Source organism: Elephas maximus, chromosome 10, assembly GCF_024166365.1.
Source record: "Elephas maximus indicus isolate mEleMax1 chromosome 10, mEleMax1 primary haplotype, whole genome shotgun sequence".
NCBI classification, from domain to species: Eukaryota; Metazoa; Chordata; class Mammalia; order Proboscidea; family Elephantidae; genus Elephas; species Elephas maximus.
The window spans coordinates 15,598,968-15,618,327 of NC_064828.1; the positions used below are offsets into that span (position 1 = coordinate 15,598,968).

General features: G+C 50.5%; 1 protein-coding gene across 1 annotated transcript; it reads right to left on the reverse strand.

The window, feature by feature from the left end:
• Positions 1 to 788: 788 nt before the first annotated feature.
• Positions 789 to 18,885, reverse strand: IVD (isovaleryl-CoA dehydrogenase). The gene is made up of 12 exons (XM_049898406.1): positions 18,709 to 18,885; positions 15,811 to 15,900; positions 15,543 to 15,594; positions 10,197 to 10,366; positions 9,441 to 9,534; positions 8,883 to 9,019; positions 7,326 to 7,422; positions 5,222 to 5,315; positions 4,675 to 4,756; positions 3,779 to 3,883; positions 3,624 to 3,696; positions 789 to 2,970 (listed from the first exon to the last, which is right to left on the reverse strand). Exons 1-12 carry the CDS (start codon positions 18,850 to 18,852, stop codon positions 2,837 to 2,839), a joined length of 1,272 nt encoding a protein of 423 aa, XP_049754363.1. The 5' UTR covers positions 18,853 to 18,885; the 3' UTR covers positions 789 to 2,836.
• Positions 18,886 to 19,360: the final 475 nt, after the last annotated feature.

Genomic DNA, 19,360 nt, shown 5'->3' on the forward strand with positions numbered 1-19,360 from the left:
AAGTAGACAGAAGGAGGATCCTGGACCTTCCTTCGGCTTGGGGACCCGACAGATGGCCACCTGGGTCCTGGGTCTCAGCTTGGCCGGGCGGGGCGTGGCCTGGGTGCCCACCCCAGCTCAGGAAGAGGGCGCCCCTCCCCAAGCCCCACGCCGCATTTACGACTCGCCCTGCCCGCACCCGGCGTGGGGCGTGGCCCGTCCTCCCGCGGCGGGTTCGCGTAGCCTGGGCAACTCTCCTTGCTGGGCTTTTCAAACCGGTGCCTGCGCAGACTCGCCTCCCACACCGGGTTGTCAAGAGCATCAAAGAGCTTATATGTCAAGCGAGATTTGAGTACATAGGTAAGAGATTGTTATCGCTAGATTTATGGGTTTAGAATTGAGACTTAGGCCTCTAGGGAGGCCCCCTCTAGGCCCCAGATCAACTCTCAAAGGTTGCGGTGCCTGGGGATTACGCCCTTGGAGATGCTTTCATTCATCGTGGGGTGGGATCCAGGAATTGGCATTTTTTACAGGCTGCGGAATTCTGAAAAGGGCTGTGCCCAATCCACACCTGGAGAAACATCCCCCTAGCTTCTCTTGCCACCCCCCAGGGCCAGCAGTCGGAAAACAAAGAGACGGGAGTCAACAGTCAAAGAAGCCGGGCCTGTATTAGAGGCAGCCCCCGGAGTGCCAGGTAGCTGGTCATGTAGAGATCCAGTTGCCGTGTGAATGTAAACAATCAAAAAATTCCCGCAAGAACCAAAGCGGAGTCTTCCCGGCGCTTCCAGTCACGGGTCAGGCTACGGCTTCTTGTTTTTGTGGTTTTATTACACATATGTATACATGTACCTTTTAACATTTCTCTTGTGCTTTGCATGCAGCATCAGAACCACCACAGGCGCCCCCGGTTGCCAGGGCGCCGGCAGCCAACACCGGACTGGGCTAAACATTCCATTTGGTCATATTCCCAACGTTTCCAGCCCAGCCGTTCCAGCTGCGCATTAACCCAGCAAGACCACCAGTTACACCTCATTCATCTTCAACACGGCAGGGGCAGAGTGGGGAAGTGAAGGGACAGCTTCATGAGCCCAGGGTCTTCACCTTGGGATGGAGTGGACTGGGATTGGTGAGGAGCTAAAGCCCTCTGTCTCAAGCTCCAGGCTGGGAACAGCACTTGGCTACAGGCCAGGACCAGAGAAGCCAGGAACAGGTGCTGCTGGGCTGGGAGCAGAGAAAGCCAGTTCCCTCTCAGGAACATAGGTGGGATAGAACAATCCAGGCCCATCATCCCCAATCTTCCCCTCTCAGACTGGGCTCCACCCAGGCTACCAGGCAGCAGGACTCCAGCCTGGTCTTCTCAGAACACCCCATTTTTGCTGCAACCAGGTCTGTGTTCTAGCTCCGGTTTTATTTTTTTACTTTTAAAAACTTGGGGATGTTTTCTGGAAATTTATGAGCGTCCTACCCTTTGAGTTCCCTCTTTCCTTTAAAATCACTGGGAGCTCTGGAAAGGGAGGCTCTGAACTCCTCTCTCCCAAGCAGAGGGCCCATTCCACCAGTCCCTCCCCAGGACCAAAGAGCAGGCCAGAGGGCAGGAACAACACCTGGGCCAGTTGCTCTCCACAGACCCAGGGCTGGAGCAGCAAGTAGATTGTTCTTCCCAAAGACACCAGCTTAGAAGCAGATGGGTTTACTTCACAATGTTTAATAAAATGGCTGTGCAGTTTTAACAAAATTAGCCATAGGGTGTCCAGAAAAATGTATGTAGGCAGCCTCAGCTGGAGTTCAGCCAGCCAACCCAGGCAGGGCCTGTGCCTGCCCCCCGGAGTCAGCTGCTGGCAGTCACAGGGCCGGGACTGCAGGGTGCCCATGGCAGAGTGTGAGCGAGGGCTCCCAGTGGCTGCTGCGGAGGCCAGCATGGAGCAGAGCCACCACATGCACTCTGATCTCTGCCCTGCAGGGGGAGCTCGGCCGCACGGTGTTCTGAGATAACCGTATTCTCAGGTTTCCATCCCAGCAGGGTAGGATTTTGGCCCTGAAGCATGAAGCCCTGGAGGAATGGAGGGCTGCTGGAGAGGGTCTCCCTCACAAGCTGCTGAGAGCAGCTGTCTCTAGAATCAGGCAGAAACCACAGCAGGCTCCCCCTTGCCCCCAGAAAGAAAAGAGACTACAAAGTTTAAGTAAACGGGAAACGGGCAATGCTAACTTTTCTTTGCCAAGAATAGAGGATGAGAAGGGACCCATCAGCCTAAAATTTGACCCAAAATCTGGGGCAAATTGATGGAAAATTCCAAATGTCCATAAGCAAACTAAAGGGAATTTAGGTGAGTGAGAAAAACCAAGAACAGCAAGTAGTTAGGTCCTTGCTCACACCTACAATGGCAGTCACACACACTCTGATCCTCCTAGGGGCACCCATATCTAGATGTGAGGTCTCTGGTGAACCTGAGCCTTCTGCTTGGCTTCCTGCCAAACACTCACCCAAAAGAAAGAGGTGGCCACTGACCTGCCCCTAGACACCCACCCTGGGAGTGGGGGCATCAGGCTGAAAAGGTAGAAAGTAAAGGTGTGGAGTCACCAAAGCCTATCCCAATAATCCCCAGAAAAGCCCTGTTTTCTGCCGAGTCCATTAGGAGCCACTGAGCACTTTTCCTGGCTGGCCTGCCAGCCCCAGCTCTGAGGCCCACCGTGCTTGGCAGCCGTTGTAGAGAACAAACCTCATGCAGAGGCCAGAGGGCTGAGGCAAGAAGGGCAGCTGAGCAGCAGGGCCTGCCTTGGGCAGGGTGGGTGAGCTGCCAGCTCTCTACTTCCAAAGAAAGGCCTCTAGGTGCTGGGAAAGGGGTGCAAAGTCTTGCGCCTAGTTGAAGTCTGCGTTGAAGGCTCTGCCGATGACCAGCCGCCTTACCTCGCTGGTCCCAGCCCCAATCTCATACAGCTTGGCGTCTCGCAGAAAGCGGCCCATGGGTAAGTCGTTGATGTAGCCATTGCCACCTGCAGCCAGGGTTGGGGCAGAGAAGAAAGGACAACAGAAGTGATGATGGGCAGTGGGCCAAACCAAGGAAAGCAAGCAGTTTATGGAAACAAGTAGGAGAGACCAACTAAGGCATCAGCAAGAGGTGATGAAAGGGAGGGGGCTGGGGAATACCTGGTGGGGAGAAGGTGCTGAGATTACTAATCAAAGAGAGGGGAGAACCACTGGCAGACATGGTAAAGGGGGACAAGAAGATACTAGTGTAGCATGTAGGGGGTGCCAGGCACGGAAGGGTGAAGTAGTTTACACAAGTCACCACGCCAGTGAGTAGCAGAACCGGGATTCAAACCTAGGCCTCCTGGCTCGAGTCGGTGCTCAGAACCACCGTGCAGCACTGAAACAGGCCTGTTCCACCTCTGAGGCCTCTCTCATTCTCCATTCCCTAATGTTCAGAGCAGCAGGAGGAAGGAAGGGGGCGTTGCCGAAGCTGGTAGCAGGTGTGGCCTCTAGTACCTTTTTTATTTGCCTTTCCATGTCCTCCTAGTAACTGGGACAGAAGGAGCCTAGAGGTTCCTGCTCAGCTACGGCTGGCTTGAGCACAGAATGAGAAAGAGAAGAAACCACGGGTTCCAGGAGTGAGCGTGGCCCTGCGACCACAGGTGGGGTCACTCACCTAAACACTGGATGCCATCCAGGGCCACCTGCGTGGCACACTCTGCTGAGTAAAGAATCACACCCGCACAGTCCTGTGGGTGGAGGCTACAGGTCAGCAGGCCCCACCAGGGTCATGCGGGCAGCAAGCCTCTACCTTCTACTGTTGACCCTTACCTTGGAGGTGCAGTGTCCCTCGTCGCAGGCCTTGGCGACATTGTAGACATACTGCCGACACGCCATGAGGCGGGTGTACATGTCGGCCATCTTCCCCTGCATCAGCTGAGCACAAACGGGGGTGAGTCAACACGCTGGAGCCACTTTCCTCTCAGGACACTCTTTCTAGTTGCCAAAAGCTGGTCGGCAACAGCGACCTGACAGCTGGGAATGGGGGAAGCCGGCACAGAAAGGAGGTGCAACTTGACTAGGGTGATACAGATGGTGGCTGGGCTGTAAGGCCAGACAGCTGCCACTTCACAGTGGAGTCTGCAGTCTGAAACGGCCCTCGCTGTCTTTGAATGGCATTGCCCTCAAGGACCCTTTAGTACTATTCTCTTTTATCTCCTGCAGCTTCTTCAGACCAGAAGGTCTGGAGCCTCCCCAGAATCTGATGTCCCTGGGTGGTGGTAAGTGGTTAGGCATTCAGTGGCTAACTCCAAGTTGACAGTTCAGGTCCACCCAGAGGTACCTCAGAAGAAAGGCCTGGAGATCTATTTCTGAAAAATCAACCACTGAAAATCCTGTGGAGCACAGTTCTACTTTGACACACATGGGGTCGTCCATCGACTTGACAGCAACCGGTTTTCCCCACAACCCGCACACTTCACCCTCCAACCTTACGACGTCTCAGAATGTGATTAATCCTCAACAGGGATTAAGTTGACAATGTGATGAAATTCCTAAAAAAATTCCAAAGCCAAGAAGCATGCTGAAGAAGGCTACCTTTTAAGCATCCAACCTAACCATGCTAGAGGACGGTACGTGTCGTCAGTGCATGCCCCGCTTCCTCGTCATTCACTGAGAAAACATTAACCCAGTGAAAGCATACGCTTCAACCAGAGCACCCCACTTACCTGGAAGTGGCCGATCTTCTGGCCAAAGGCCTCCCTCATGTGGAGGTAGGGGATGGCGTGGTCAAGGACGGACTGCATGATCCTGCCAGAGGGAGAAAGACACTGGAGAGGCGCCTCCTTGTCCCACCACCACCACTGTAGGCAGCTAAAGGCCACCGGGGGAGGTGCTGGGGGGACTCGGCGAGATGAGGAACTGGAGTTCCCGGGAGGAGAAAAGGAGCATACGGAACTTTTGTCTCCACGGCCTGTCATTGAGCCCGCTGCCCAGTACGTGTGCCGCTTCCTCCTGAGCCCAGGTGTGCCAGGGGCAGGGCATTAGAGCTCAGGTACCCATTACACATCCCAAATAACTAATCAGCATTGCTCCTCAGGCCTTAGGTCTATCACCTAAGACACTTCTCTGAGTGAAGAAATGAAGCATGAGAGGAAGAAGAAAGTGCCAAAGGCCAGGAGGTGGCTCCCTTTGGCCCACAAGGGGAAGGATCCCACTGCTCACAATGACACCGACTACCGAGGAGGCTGCCAGAGCCCAGCTCCTCACACTCACCCGAGCGGCCCGCCGGCCAGCACCAGCCGCTCCAGGTCCAGCCCACTCATCAGCACGTACACACCCTTACTCAGGTGGCCCAGGATGTTGGCAGCTGCCGGGAAAGGTCGTGGTCAGGGGGAGGAGGACTCTCCACAGCTTCCTCGCTTTTATAAAAGGTTCTAGGCTTAGTAATGTGTCTCTCATACAAAGGTCACTAGACCTTCAGCTAGGGTTCTGGGTGACAGAGAAAAGGACCAAGTTTACCACTTTGAGTTAGAAGTGGAGCTTCCCAAGAGGGACCCTCCACCATCAACAAGACCAGGCACAGAGCCCCACATTGGTCCATCTTTTCCCTTCTCCTCCTGGACTGCTGTGGACAGGAAACAAGAGAAGCTAGTTTGGTCTAGAGGCCCTCAAACCCGTCCCTAGGTCTTTTCTTTCTTTGTTAAACTCGTCCAGTGAACACTAAATGTTGCTGCAATTTGAGACCCTCACTCACTCGCTCAGCCACACCCCACACATTCTGATCCCTCTCTGGGCTCCCCTAGAGAAGAAGCCTGAGATGGGACCTCCCCCACATTCTGAGGGTAGACAGGGAGATGTGGGGGGAAGCAGCGAGGGATGGTGAAAGCAGGGGGAGGAGGGGAGCAAGCCCAGCGTGAAAAGCTAGATTCCCGGGACACACAGACGCGCACGCACACACACACACACGCGCGCTCCTGTGCATGCAAAAACGAGAGAGTCAACCGCTGCCCTGTCCTGCAGCCGACAGATTCAGGGAAAGACCAGGCGTCTGGGAGACATTTCAGTCCTCCTGTCATGAAGTGTCTGCTGAAAGGGGCTGGGCCAAGGTCCCCAGGCTCTGCCTTCCGGCACGTTACCCCGAGCCAAGGCAGCTTTGATGGCAGCTACCAGTTTCAGAAACTTGCTCTCCATGTAGCCATCACCTCTCAGAGTGGACCAACTTCCCTGCTGCCATTACTTCAAAGAAGCTGGTGGCCAGGCGTCGGTCCTGAGCCTCAGCGCTGATGTCCAGGCAACCAGGGAACTCATCTTTTAACTTCGTCTTGAACTGAAGGCACTTTGATTTGTAGCCTCAAGTGCCACAATAAACGACTTGGACGGTGAAAGCCATGACTCGGGGCAGAGACATCAGCTGGTGTGGGAATGCCATCCCCAAGCTGCAGCGGAGACACGTAAGGTCTGTGCATATGGCGCACAGGCCCCCCCTAATTCTTTTTACAGGTGTCCATAAAGGAACCACAGAATTATTCTTCCTCCCAGGTTGAGTCGGCTCTGGTCCAATGTCATCGTCCCCAGGGTGGTGCTTGAAAGATTCTCTGTCCAGGACGCGAGTCATTCGGTGTTAGTTACAGAAATGGCGAAGCACCTGGCCACCCTGTCAGCCAGGACACTGGATGGCCTTGGTAGTTGTGGGCAGGAACCCAAGTACACAAAACTAAACGGCACCGACTTGCCTTTCCTGCTGACAGAAGGATCCTCACTGATCCTTCTCCCCACATGCTCCGTGTAAATAAAGCACACTTTGGGGGGTACAACAGAACGTGGGGGAGAAGTGTCTTCTATGGCTGAAGCCCAGATGGAGCCTTATTGGTGGTTCATTACGTCTCATTCACAAGCGATTGGTGCGCCAGCTCCCCCAGGATGCCACATGGTGTCAAATTCCGTTCCACCTCGGGGGGAGAAAATGCCTACGCTCAAGCAGACTTGCCTTCCTTCCACTAAGTCCAGCTTCCCTCAGCTCATTCTGACGATCTTTAGCATCATTAATGAAGAACTCAAATGAGCTATACAGATAAACATACAAACAAGTGTGAAGGCCAAACTTAGGCACAGGGTGCTACCCACACAGGAAACACTGCCCTTGATCTCAGTCACCGTCAGGCAGAAAACTGCAGAGAGGACAGCTGCCCAGCAGTCCTGGGAGTACATGTACAGTCCAGGGGGCAAGTACAACAGTGGCAAGCCCACAGTCAGCCACGTGTCATCGGTGAGCTAACAGGCCTCTCAAACGGGAAATGGGCTTTCTCAGTTTGTGAACAGCCATAGCAACGTGTGACAGTATCAGAATGGGGGCTCCCCCATTCTCTGAGAGACTCACCAGGAACCTTGCAGTCTTCAAAGATTAGCTCACAGGTGTTAGAGCCCCTCATGCCCAGCTTGTCCAGCTTCTTGGAGGTCCTGAAGCCAGGCATGCCCTTCACAGGAAACAAAAGGTGGGCCTGATTATAGATGAGCCCTCCCGAGGGGGCCGAGTAAGGCCAAGGCCCCCAGGAAGAAGGAGTCCACCTTCCCATCAAGTCCCCACACCTGCACGGTGCACCAGCACCTACTTCCACGGCCTGCTCTGGAGGCGGAGAGACTGCTTCAGTTCTGGAACCTCCAGCCCTAGCAGCCCGCCCTGATCCCAACCCCCTCTCCTCTTAGCTTGCGTTCTCCCCAGTCCTCCAGGGACCGGTTCCTTCCTTTTTGAAATAGCCAGTAGCCTAAGCCTGCCTTACCCTCCCTGACTTTGTTTCTTCCCTCGGGAAATCACTTCCAAGACACGCTCAGCAGCCAACTCAACTCATTTGCCCCTTGCTCTGCTGCCCGTTGTACCTAACTGAGTCCCAAACCCACTGCCGTCGCATCGATTCCAACTCATAGCAACCCTATAGGACAGAGTAGAACTGTCCCATAGTTTCCAAGGAGTGCCTGGTGGATTCAAACTGCCAACCCCTTGGTTGGCAGCCGTAGTACTTAACCACTATGCCAGCAGGGTTTCCAGTTGAGTCCCACCCAGGATCAATTCAACCATCTGCTTGCTTTGGCCTGGGCCAGTTAGATGCTTTGTGTGTTGGCACATGCCCTGTAGAGTATAAGCAAGGGTTCCTCCCTTCCCCTCCAGGCTGACAAGAGTGGTGTTACACAACCTTGAGATTTCCAATCTCAGTTAGGCCCTTTTAGTTATTCAATTTTCTTCTCCTCTAATCTAAGTCGGCTACCTTCCCACATCCTCTGGAGGGTATTGCAAACCTTTATGACACTCATTAAACTCTACCAGCTCCCCCAACCCCATAGACGCTGTGGCCCCCTATTCAGCCATTAGGCAGATGTCCCCTCTGCTATCACCATAACCTATTCTTATACCCGCTGCTCCAACTCACCACTGCGTTTGACTCGTACTCCCCTACACATCTGTCTCTCCGTCACCTATTTCTTTTCTTTTTATATCAAAAAATTTGCTCAGTTTGCCTCCTTCTTAAAAACCAACTCAAACTCCAAACTTTTAATATCAACTCCTGCTCTAGCTCCTTCCTGCTTTTACTGACAACATTTCTGAAGGTGTGGTCTTCTCGCTCTCTCCACTTCCGTCCGCCTCACACACCTCAGTCCCCCACAGCTGGTCTCCTCAAGTTGACCAATGTCACCCTGATTACCAAACCCAGCAGCCTCTCTTTAGGGCTCTTTATGGACCTCCTTGTCTCACCTGATTCTGTGGATGGCCCTACCATTTTCAGACCTGGCCCACCCTCCCCAAACCCCTTAGATTCTGCTTTTTGGTCACCCTCCTTTCAGGTTCCTTCAAAGTCCTGAAAGCATACATCATTGATCATGCTTGTGGTAGTTCAAAGGCAGCCACCTCTGGTACCACTGTCAGGAGAACACCTACACTCACCTTTTCCACGATGAAGGCCGTGATGCCCCGAGAAGCTGGCACAGCAGCCAGATCAGTCTTGGCATAAACGATAAGGACATCAGCATCAGGGCCGTTGGTGATCCAGAACTTGGTGCCATTCAGGACGTAGTGATCACCTAAGGGCAGGCAGTTGGGTGCTTGCTCACGCGCCTAAAGGCAGGCAGTTGGGTGCTTGCTCAAGCTGTCCTGGCCTCTCTCAGCAGTCAGCTCAGACTCTAGGCTGAGCAAGCTGCCAAGTTCTAGAAACCCAGCAGAGACCACTCCTAATTGTTGCTCCCTCCCGTTGCTGCTAAGTCAATTCTGAGTCATAGCGACCCTTATGACAGCGTAGAACTGTCCCATAGGGTTTCCAAGGCTGTAATCTTCAGGGAAGCAGACTGCCACATCTTTCTCCCATGGAGCGGCTCGTGGGTTTAAACCACTGACCTTTTGGTTAGCAGCTGGGCACTTAACCACTGCACCACCAGGGCTCTGTTGCTCCTTAGACCGTGAGAAAGTCTGTCTCTCTGCCCTCTCGGCTCCCAAGAGTAGCCTCACCTTTCTTTTCCGCTTTTAACTTCATGGAGACAACATCGGAGCCTGCATTGGACTCACTCATGGCCAGGGCTCCAATGTACTCACCGCTGATCAGCTGCAAGGAAGACCCCAAAGGGCCTTATTATGACTTCAAAAGTACACTATGGTAGCTCACTCTGATTCTGCTTCTTGCCTATTCACATTACACCCCTTCAAACCTCTCTCTAAGACCAGGGCATTGGTGAAGTCCTAGGAGAGAAGCCCAATATCTACAGGCTGAAAATGGCTCTCCTTTGCAAGGGGAGCTAGTCCTCTTTTCCCATTTCTTCAATAGGCTTTTCAAGTGCTGGCCATTGACTCCAAAGCCAGGGGTTCTGCCCTATTTTGAAATTCTTTACTGGACTATTTTTATTTTTATTGTGCTTTAGGTGAAAGTTTATTAATCAGGTCAGTCCCTCATACAAAAATTTATATACACCTTGCTATGTACTCCTAGTTGCTCTCCCCTTAATGAGACAGCACACTCCTTTTCTCCACCCCATATTCCCTGTGTCCATTTAGCCAGCTTCTGTCCCCCTCTGCCTTCTCATCTCCCCTCCAGGCAGGAGCTTGACTGAACTACTTTAAAGCAAATCTCTGGCACCCTTCTAATCATATTTGGTTCAGGGCAGCAGGCTACAGAATGCAAGTCTGGTTGGCCCTTGACGATGGGGGAGGCTGCCTAGTGGTTTGTGGCTGCACCATGACATTAGTGTTTCTCCACTCCCATCTGCTCACCTTAGGGAGATACTTTTCCTTCTGGGCCTCATTCCCATTGCGCACAAGTTGGTTGACACAGAGGTTGGAGTGGCTGCCATAACTGAGTCCCACTGCTCCAGAAGCTCGGGATATCTCTTCCATCGCCACCACGTGCTCCAGATAGCCCAGGCCTGAGCCGCCATACTGAACTACAGGTGGAGGTGGCACAGGGGAGAGGAAATAGCAGCACAGATTAAAATAGAACATTGATAAGAATCTTATTGGCAGAAAATAAACCTCCTTGTAGAACCTATTCCAAATTACTTCTAGCAAGGCCATCAGGCTGACTCAATGGACTCTGCTTAAAAGCTCACAGAACAGGTTTTGCCTGCTGTTCTTTGTCACCCAACACAGTGTTCAGAAAACAGCCATTGCAACTTTTGCTTGATCCCAGACATGCTTCTTTTTTTAATTGTATTTCAGATGAAGGGAAACCCTGGTGGCATAGTGGTTATGTGCTACGGCTGCTAACTAAAAGCTTGGCAGTTCGAATCCGCCAGGCGCTCCTTGGAAACTCTATGGGGCAGTTCTACTCTGTCCTATAGGGTCGCTATGAGTCAGAATCGACTTGACAGCAGTGGATTTTGGTTTGGTTCAGATGAAGGTTTACAGAACAAACTAGTTTCTCATCAACAGTTACACGTTGTTCTATGACACTGGTTAACAATGCCAGGACATGTCAACACTCTCCCTTCTCCACCCTGGGTTCCCTATTACAAGCTGTCCTGTTCCCTCCTGCCTTCCAGTCCCTGCCCCAGGGCTGGTGTGCCCCTTTAGTCTTGTTTTGTTCCATGGGCCTGTTCAATCTTTGGCTGAAGGGCGAACCTCAGGAGTGACCTCATTACTGAGCTGAAAGGGTGTCCGGCGGCCATACTCTCAGGGTTTCTCCAGTCTCTGTCAGGCCAGCAAGTCTGGTCTTTTTTTTAAATTGTGCTTTAAGTTAAAGTTTACAAATCAAGTCAGGCTCTCATACAAAAATTTATATACACCTTGCTATATACTCCTGGTTGCTCTCCCCTAATGAGACAGCACACTCCTCTCCACCCAGTATTTCTGTGTTCATTCAGTCAGCTTCTGTCCCCCTCTGCCTTCTCATCTCCCCTCCAGACAGAAGCTGCCCACATAGTCTCATGTGCCTACCCGAGCAAAGAAGCTCACTCCTCACCAGTATCATTTTCTATTCTATAGTCCAGTCCAATCCTTGTCTGAAGAGTTGGCTTTGGGAAGGGTTCCTGTCTTGGGCTAACAGAAGGTCTGGGGACCATGACCTCCAGGGTCCTTCTAGTCTCAGTCAGACCATTAAGTCTGGTCTTCTTACGAGAATTTGAGGTCTGCATCCCACTGCTCTTCTGCTCCTTCAGGGATTCTCTGTTGTGTTCCCTGTCAGGGCAGTCATTGGTTGTAGCCGGGGACCATCTAGTTCTTCTGGTCTCAGGCTCCAGTCTGATTTATGTGGCCCTTTCAGTCTCTTGGGCTCATAATTACCTCGTGTCTTTGGTGTTCTTCATTTTCCTTTGCTCCAGGTGGGCTGAGACCAATCGATGCATCTTAGATGGCCGCTTTCTAGTGTTTAAGACCCCAGATGCCACTCTTCAAAGTGGGATGCAGAATGTTTTCTTAATAGATTTTATTATGCCAATTGACCTAGATGTCCCCTGAAACCATGGTCCCCAGGCCCCTGCCCCTGCTACACTAGCCTTCGAAGCAATCAGTTTATTCAGGAAACTTCTTTGCTTTTGATTTAGTCCAGTTGTGCTGACCTCTCCTGTACTGTGCCAGACATACTTCTTAAAGTAGTCAAGAGCACCCACTATTCAGAAAGTTACAGAAGCACAGAGGCAACTGAATAAATGAAGAGGACTTGGAATTTAACAGAGAAAAACACTAAGAATGACCCAAAACACTGAGAACAAAGCAAAGGGTGTGTGTGCAAAGGGCAGAATGGAGGTGAGCTTTCCACAACATAGGTTTGGATCTAAAGACGCAGCACTGGTAAAAGGAATAGGGGAGCCAAATCCCGAAAGAAAATCTGTGGGTGGTGGGCTGTGCAGCAGAAAGGATGCTGGTAGGGTATTTCAGAACTCCCCATAAAAAATAAGTTTGTCCCTTGGCAGCAGATCCAAAATTAAAGTGGCTGAGTCATCTGGTACCAACCCTTTATCCCCAAATCTTGCTGTTTGGGTAAGCCCTGGCAAGGGTCTCTGCACATGCTCACTCTGACCAAGACGTGTGGCTGGTCCTAGGCTCTAGGGAAGGTGGGCAGACCCCACAACTCAGGAAAAACCCACAGGGTGCTGGGATTAGAAAGAGCCACTAACACATCCCGCAGAACTAGAACTCACATCCAGCTTTCTTTCCAAGGTTTCCCCCTGAAGGGGTTTTCATCTGATTTCTAACTACTTCTTCCTTACATTAAACGCCACCTGACTACCGTCATTTTTAGGAGTTCCTAGGGCACTGAGCTTCTATTAAGGGTGTGGAAAAATGTGGGAAGGACAGTGATGATGGCTGAACAACAAGGTGAGCGCGATTAACGTCACTCTTGATTCTTGAGCCATAATGCAGTCCTGGGCCCCAAGTTCTTTGGGTTCCACCCATGGCTGGTATACCATCAGTGTGGACAATGGACCCAGCTGGCAAAGTAGCCTGTATTTTTGTACTTTCAGTGATCACACCTACTGCTATTCAAGCTATTCACTCAGCTAATTCATGTGCACGTGTATAAAATTTTCAGGAAGGTTAATGAGAGGAAAAGCATATAAACTCTCTTATTTTAACCTTGCCTGTGGTGGTGGTGAGCTTGGCTGTTAGGGTCATAAAACCATAACTGAGGTACCATGATCCATTTACCTGATGGAGGGGTTTACAAATAAACTTGTTTTTTAATTAAAAAAAAAAAAAAAATTGTTGCATCGGCAAATGTTTTGTTACATATATTTACAACACTTAAAAAAAAAAGATTCCTGGCAGCATCCCCCTCCCCACTATTTCACATTAAAAACCCATTGCCGTAGAGTTGATTCTGACTCAGAGCAACCCTGCCCCACAGGGTTTCCAAGGAATGCCTGGTGGATTCGAAGTGCCAGCTGTAGCACTTAACCACTACGCCAGCAGGGTTTCACGTTAAGATGGCCTAAATTAATTTTAAGTGGTTTCATTTTATCATTACAGATAGTCTCCAACTTATGACATACTCAAGTTACGGTGACCCGCACTTGTGACAGTCTTTTTTTTTTTGGTACATATTATCCTTAGTAATATGTACTATATGCGATGTTGCAGCATATAATTTGCTGATGTTGTCATTCGCAGATGTTCACTTGTCGGTGTTCAATGTTATGATTCATAAAGCTACTGACAATAAGAGGCAATGATAATGAAAACTAAAAAAGAAAAAAACGAGGTATTCGACTAACGTCAGACCTGACTTACAACAGAGTTGCTGGAACACACCCTGTCATAAGTCAGGGACTACCTGTACTCATGACATAGCTTTCTAGGATCAATTCAAATCTCAGGAATTGTCTTCCAAATGGAGTCCCTGGGTAGTACAAACAGTTAACATCCTCAGCTGCTAACCGAAAGGTTGGAGGTTCGAGTCCACCCACAGGCTCCTCAGAAGAAAAGACTGGCAATCTACTTCTAAAAAAAAATCAGCCACTTAAAACTCTCTGGAGCACAAGTTTCACTCTGACACACATGGGTTGCCATGAGTCAAAATCAACTGACAGCAACTAGTTTTTTGGTCCTCCAGGTGGTGAAGGGAATAATATAAGAAGTACATTGTCAATGGACAAGGGAAATACACGGTGGAGAGGAGACGTGTGCTGTCACATTGTAGGGAGAGCAACTAGGGTCACATAACAAGTTTTTGTCGGAGAAACTGACTTGAACTGTAAACTTTCACTTAAAGCACAATAAAAAAAAAAAAAGGAAAAAAAAAGAAGTATATTGTCTTCCAGCTCTACTCTGATGCCCAGAGTGAACACAGGTCAAAGCAGGATGGGCAGTCCAGGCAGTGGCTGGTGAGGCCACAGCCTCATCTCCTTACTAGGCACTGCAAGCCAGGCTGGCCCTCTGCTTCAGGGGCCAACACCTAAAACAGAGCCCACCAGCTCCCTGCCTTTGCCCCCCAGAAGAAAGTAGTGAAGACCTGCAGGGGACATTGGGCAGACTCAGACAGACTCCCCATCTGCTGTCAAAAGAGCTCCAGGGTCAAGCTATAGGCCAAGGGTATAGCCAGTCTCCATAGGAACATGCCTGACCTGAGTGTTCCTGTCCAGAGGCCATTGGTAGGGCAGGGCTTAGGAGAGGCATGAAGAAAGACCAAGGTGTTAAGACAACGTTTGACCCAAAGTTTTCCAAACTCCCAAACAAAATCACCTGGGGGAGGTTTATCACGCATGCAGAATTTAGAATATATTAAGAATGCCATTTGCTTGGATCCAGAGTGATTCAGATCCAGCTGAACTACACTGACCTCATCTTTGTCTCCTTGACATCACTTCCAAAGAAATAGAAGTGTGTACTCTTCTGTGGGTTGACAGTCAACAAGGGCTTTTTCACTTCCAAGAGAGAGGGAGCTCTGGGTTTCTTTGAGCACGATCTTTCCCTTCCTTTCCTGAGTCTTCTTGAAACTGCACTAACCATTTCATGATCCATGGTACATGTGGCATACCACCCACTTTTTCTGGCTCTCAGGTTCTTTGGGAGTATACTTTTACCACTGCAAGTGTTTGCTGCCCTCCAACAGGGACTTGCATAATGGCAAAAGGGGAAAGAAATGTTAGTTGAAGCAAAATAGCTGGGGTATGAGGCTTGCAAATAAGGTAGTGCAACCAGGTGTGACTGGGTAAAAGTTTTGCCTCTTTTGGCTTTTGTACCCCTAAATATGCCTTCTAAGCATATTTATGGTTTCCTGTGTAATAGTAGTGTAATAGTTAGGGAGCTCTGGTGGATTTCTTTTTTTTCTTTTGTCACATTTGGAAAACCAGAGGTTCCCCAGGTAACCTAATAGAAAAAAAAATAATAGAAGGTACCATGAAAAACATCAGTAACCAAGTCTGGAGGTACAGACATGCGACTGCTAAGTATGGGTTCAAGAACCTTAAAAGTTCTGTGGTAGCCATGTAGTATCAGATAATATTTCTCAGAATCCATATTACCAACCAAAAATGTAAACCACTCCATGACTCAGCATGCTTTCACTAATGAAAACACATAGTATCCCAAAAAAAAAAAAAATCAAAGCAGAAAATAATTGGGTCTTGAAAGTGTTAAAAGGCACACAAGAGAAGTTCTCTTTAGGGAAAAGAAGATACTCACCAGGGGCTGTGATGCCCAATACTCCCAGGTTTCCCAGCTGCTTCCAAAACTCCTGTTAACAGAATGGAGTGAGCTATGAGAAGGCAGCCGGTCACAGGTGCCTGGCACATGTGGAGCAATTAGACCTAAATGCTTCAGAGAAAGGGGCTACTCTTAGGAAGGTCTCAGTTACCAGAAGACCAAGTGCGACCTTCAGGCAGCAGTGTGATTCCCAGCCCAGCTCCCACAGACTGCCCCACTGCCCTTACGTCTGGGCCTCACAACTCACTCGAAGGTTCTTGAACTCGTTGCTCTGATCAATCTCCTGGGCCTTGGGGGCCAAGTGCTCCTGAAGGAACTTAACCATGGTCTGACGAAGCTAGAGGGAAAGAGTTAGACCGATGCTGCTGAAACCAGTACATTATTGCTGCTGAAGGCAGCCCTCCACTATTGAGGACACATTCAGGGAACAGCCAGTCCTCCAGATCACAAATAACCTCACCAAAAGGCATCAGACTGAAAGTTAGAGGCCCCGTTAGTTTATGCCTCCTCAGAGATTGTCTTCGTCCCCCTCCCTTACATAAAATAATTCAATGTCTTCCCATTGTATGTAGAATAAAACAAGCTAAGTACTTACCAAGGCCTAAGAGGCCCTGCATAAACTGACCCTTGCTGACTTTTCCAGCTTTCCCTCTACCTTTCTCACCTCCTGTGGTTCAGTGAATTACTTAATATGGCCCTTCTAGCCAGTCTTTTAACTCTGAAGCCAAATGACTGGGTGGGACTATGCAAATAAGGTGCTTGTGACCCACCAAGGGAATTAGATAGCTTGCTAACAAATTAAGTAAGGTGCATGGCACCCTTGTGGGGGTGGGACCATGCAATAAGGTGGATGGAACCCTGAAGAGGGAATGGGTCAGTCTTGCCATCCTGCTATGCTTAAAGGGAGACACGGGGAGAGGGAGGGAGAGAGAAGAAGATAGAGAGAGGATCAGAGGCAGCAGAACCAGGACAGACAGGTAGAGCTTTAACACAGGAGACAGTAAGAAGCAGAGAAGCAGTGGAAGAGAAACGGCAGCAGCAGAGGCAGCAGAAACAGGAGACTGGCAAGAGACTAGCAGGAGAAGGTGCTGTGCGTCCTGGCCCAAGAGTGAGAAAGCTGAGCCCCTTTGGGTGAGGCTTACTGGCAGAGTGGGATGCCTTGGGGCACTTATCAGCAGAGACAAAAGAGCTTTATAACATTTACCCCATTGGCAGAGCTTTGTAACACTTGCTGTGCAGGGCAGAGATGAGGGTCAGAGAGAGGTGTGCCTGTGAGCATGGCTGGGAAGAGGCTGTCCTGATGGAAGAAATGTATCCTGAGCGTTCCCGAACCTAAATTATAAACCATTACTTCCCTAATAAACCCCATAATTGTGAGTATTGTCTGTGAGTTCTGTGTGGCCATGGCAATGAATTATCAAACCCAGCAGAGGAGTAGTGCTGCGGGAGGGATGGTTGGTGTCAGACTTGGTAAAGATGGCAGAGAGAGGAAAAATGTCTGACCTCTGCTCAGGAGGAATCAGCCTTGGGCTGTTGATACTGGCCTTGACTCTCCTTCCCCTTGTGTAGTCAGAGGTCAGACACCTCCTCATTCACACCATTTTTATACCTCCCTTTCTGTGCTCCAGCCACTTCCCCTTCAGTTCTTGGCAGACTCAAGCTTTTTTCTGCCCTGAGCCTTTTGGTAGAGGGATACACAAAACCAAAAAACAAACAAACCCACCGCCTGGGATTACACAAAGAAAGTAGAAACTATTCTTGGCAGAAACGCTGGAGAACAAGGAATGCTTCTGGCCTGGGGTGATTCCAAGAAGTTGATCTGCTGATTTGTAAGGACCCTGGTGGTGCAGTGGTTAAGAGATTGGTTGCTGACCAAAAGGATGGCAGTTTGAATCCACCAGCCACTCCTTGGAAACCCCGTGAGGCAGTTCTACTCTGTCCTATAAGGTCACTCACTATAAGTTGGGATGGAATTGACAGCAGCTGGTTTGGTTTGGAAACGTGTACTGGTTAAGCAGTTCGAATCCACCAAGCGCTCCTTGGAAACCCTGTGGGGCAGTTCTACTCTGTCCTTTAGGGTTGCTATGAGTCAGAGCTGACTTGACAGCAATGGGTTTGGTTTTGGTTTAGTTTTGTGGGCTTTGGAGGAGCCCTGGTGGTGTAGTGGTTAAAGTAAAAGGCTGCTAACAGAAAGGTCAGCGGTTTGAACCCACCAGCTGCTTCACGGGAGAAAGATGTGGCAGTCTGCTTCCACAAAAATTTCAGCCTTAGAAACCCTGTGGGGAAGTTCTACTCTGTCCTGTGAGGTCACCATGAGTCAGGATTGCCTTGACAGCAATGGGCTTGGTTTTGGAGTCCTTGAAAGGCTCACATACTTGCCAAGAGCCATAGGAGAATCACATTTCCTAGGGAACTCCATATCCAGTCTGCAGAGTGAGCACACATCTCCCTCTTCAGGAAAGGCTGAGGTTCAGCTACAGTTGTAAGCGCACACTGCAATTTCTTCTTTAACTTTGTGTTTTGATACAGTGGGCTAAAGAACACATAGCAGATCATACTGCGTGCACTTCAGAACTTCCCCGGGTGTGTATTCAAAAAGGATTGTCTGGTGATGAAGGTGATCAATCAGGGTTAAGAAACAGAGCCTTAGCCAGTCATCAGTTATAAGTAGACTTCATACAGACTGAAGGCCCTTTTGGCACAAACGGGAGTCGGTGGGTGGCGCACATGGTTAAGTGCTCAGCTAGTAATTACGTCAAACCCACCCAGAAGCACCTTGGAAGAAAGGCCTGGCGATCTACATCCTAAAGGCCACGGCCTTGAAAACCCTATGGAGCAGTTCTACCCTGCACACATGGGGCCGCCATGAGTCGGAATCGACTGGACTGCAACTAGTCACAGCAGGAAGCTCCTGCAAAGCCTCCACCCAAACACCAACAGTTTCACGAGAGCTTCCTCACCTACCTCGGCCCTGCCGTGCTGGCGCAAATCTCTCCTCCACAAAGGTGAGGCTGAGGCCAGAGGCCTGGGTCCAGAGGACGAAGACCAGCGCCTCCCCCCACCCCCTGAGTCCCATGGACACAAGCCGGGGCTGGGTGAGCGGGGCAGGAGGCCTTCTTGCTGGGCAGGAGATCCATTTCCCTACCTGCTTCTGCTCCTCGCTCAGCCCGTTGATCGCATCGTCCACCGGCAACACCGAGTGGGTCCGCCGGGAAACCAGGCCGGCGGGCGTCCGCAGCAGTGGCAGCTGCCGACGCCATCTGCCCAGGCGCCAAGCCGCAGTAGCCATCCCTGCCCTGCACCAGGAGCGGGGGCTACGAGCGAGTCGCGGCTGCACCAATCACCAATCCCCGCCCGGGCCCAATCGGGGAGGGAGGGTGGGTCCCCAGCAGCCTATCACCGCTCGGTGAAGGCTGGGCTGACCACGGCACGAGCCAATCCGGGCCGTGGAGACCGGGTGCGCGCTACAAGAGCTGGGTCTGCGGGCGTCCTTCCCGGTCTGGGTTCTTTTGGGGTAAAAGAGCAAGAAAAGTATTTTTCTTTTTGAGTTGGAAATATATTATCTCCCCTGCTTGGAAATCGCATCTCTTAATGGCAGAAATCTGTCTCCCTAGGAAAACAGAACCATAAACGGAAACTCCCCCAAATGCCCAGTAGACCAAACCCATTGCAGTGGGGTGGATTCCTACTCATAGCCATCCCATGGGACAGAATAAAACTGCCCCATAGGGTTTCCAAGGTTGAAATCTTTACAGAAGCAGACTGCCACATCTTTCTCCCACGAACGGCTGGTGGGT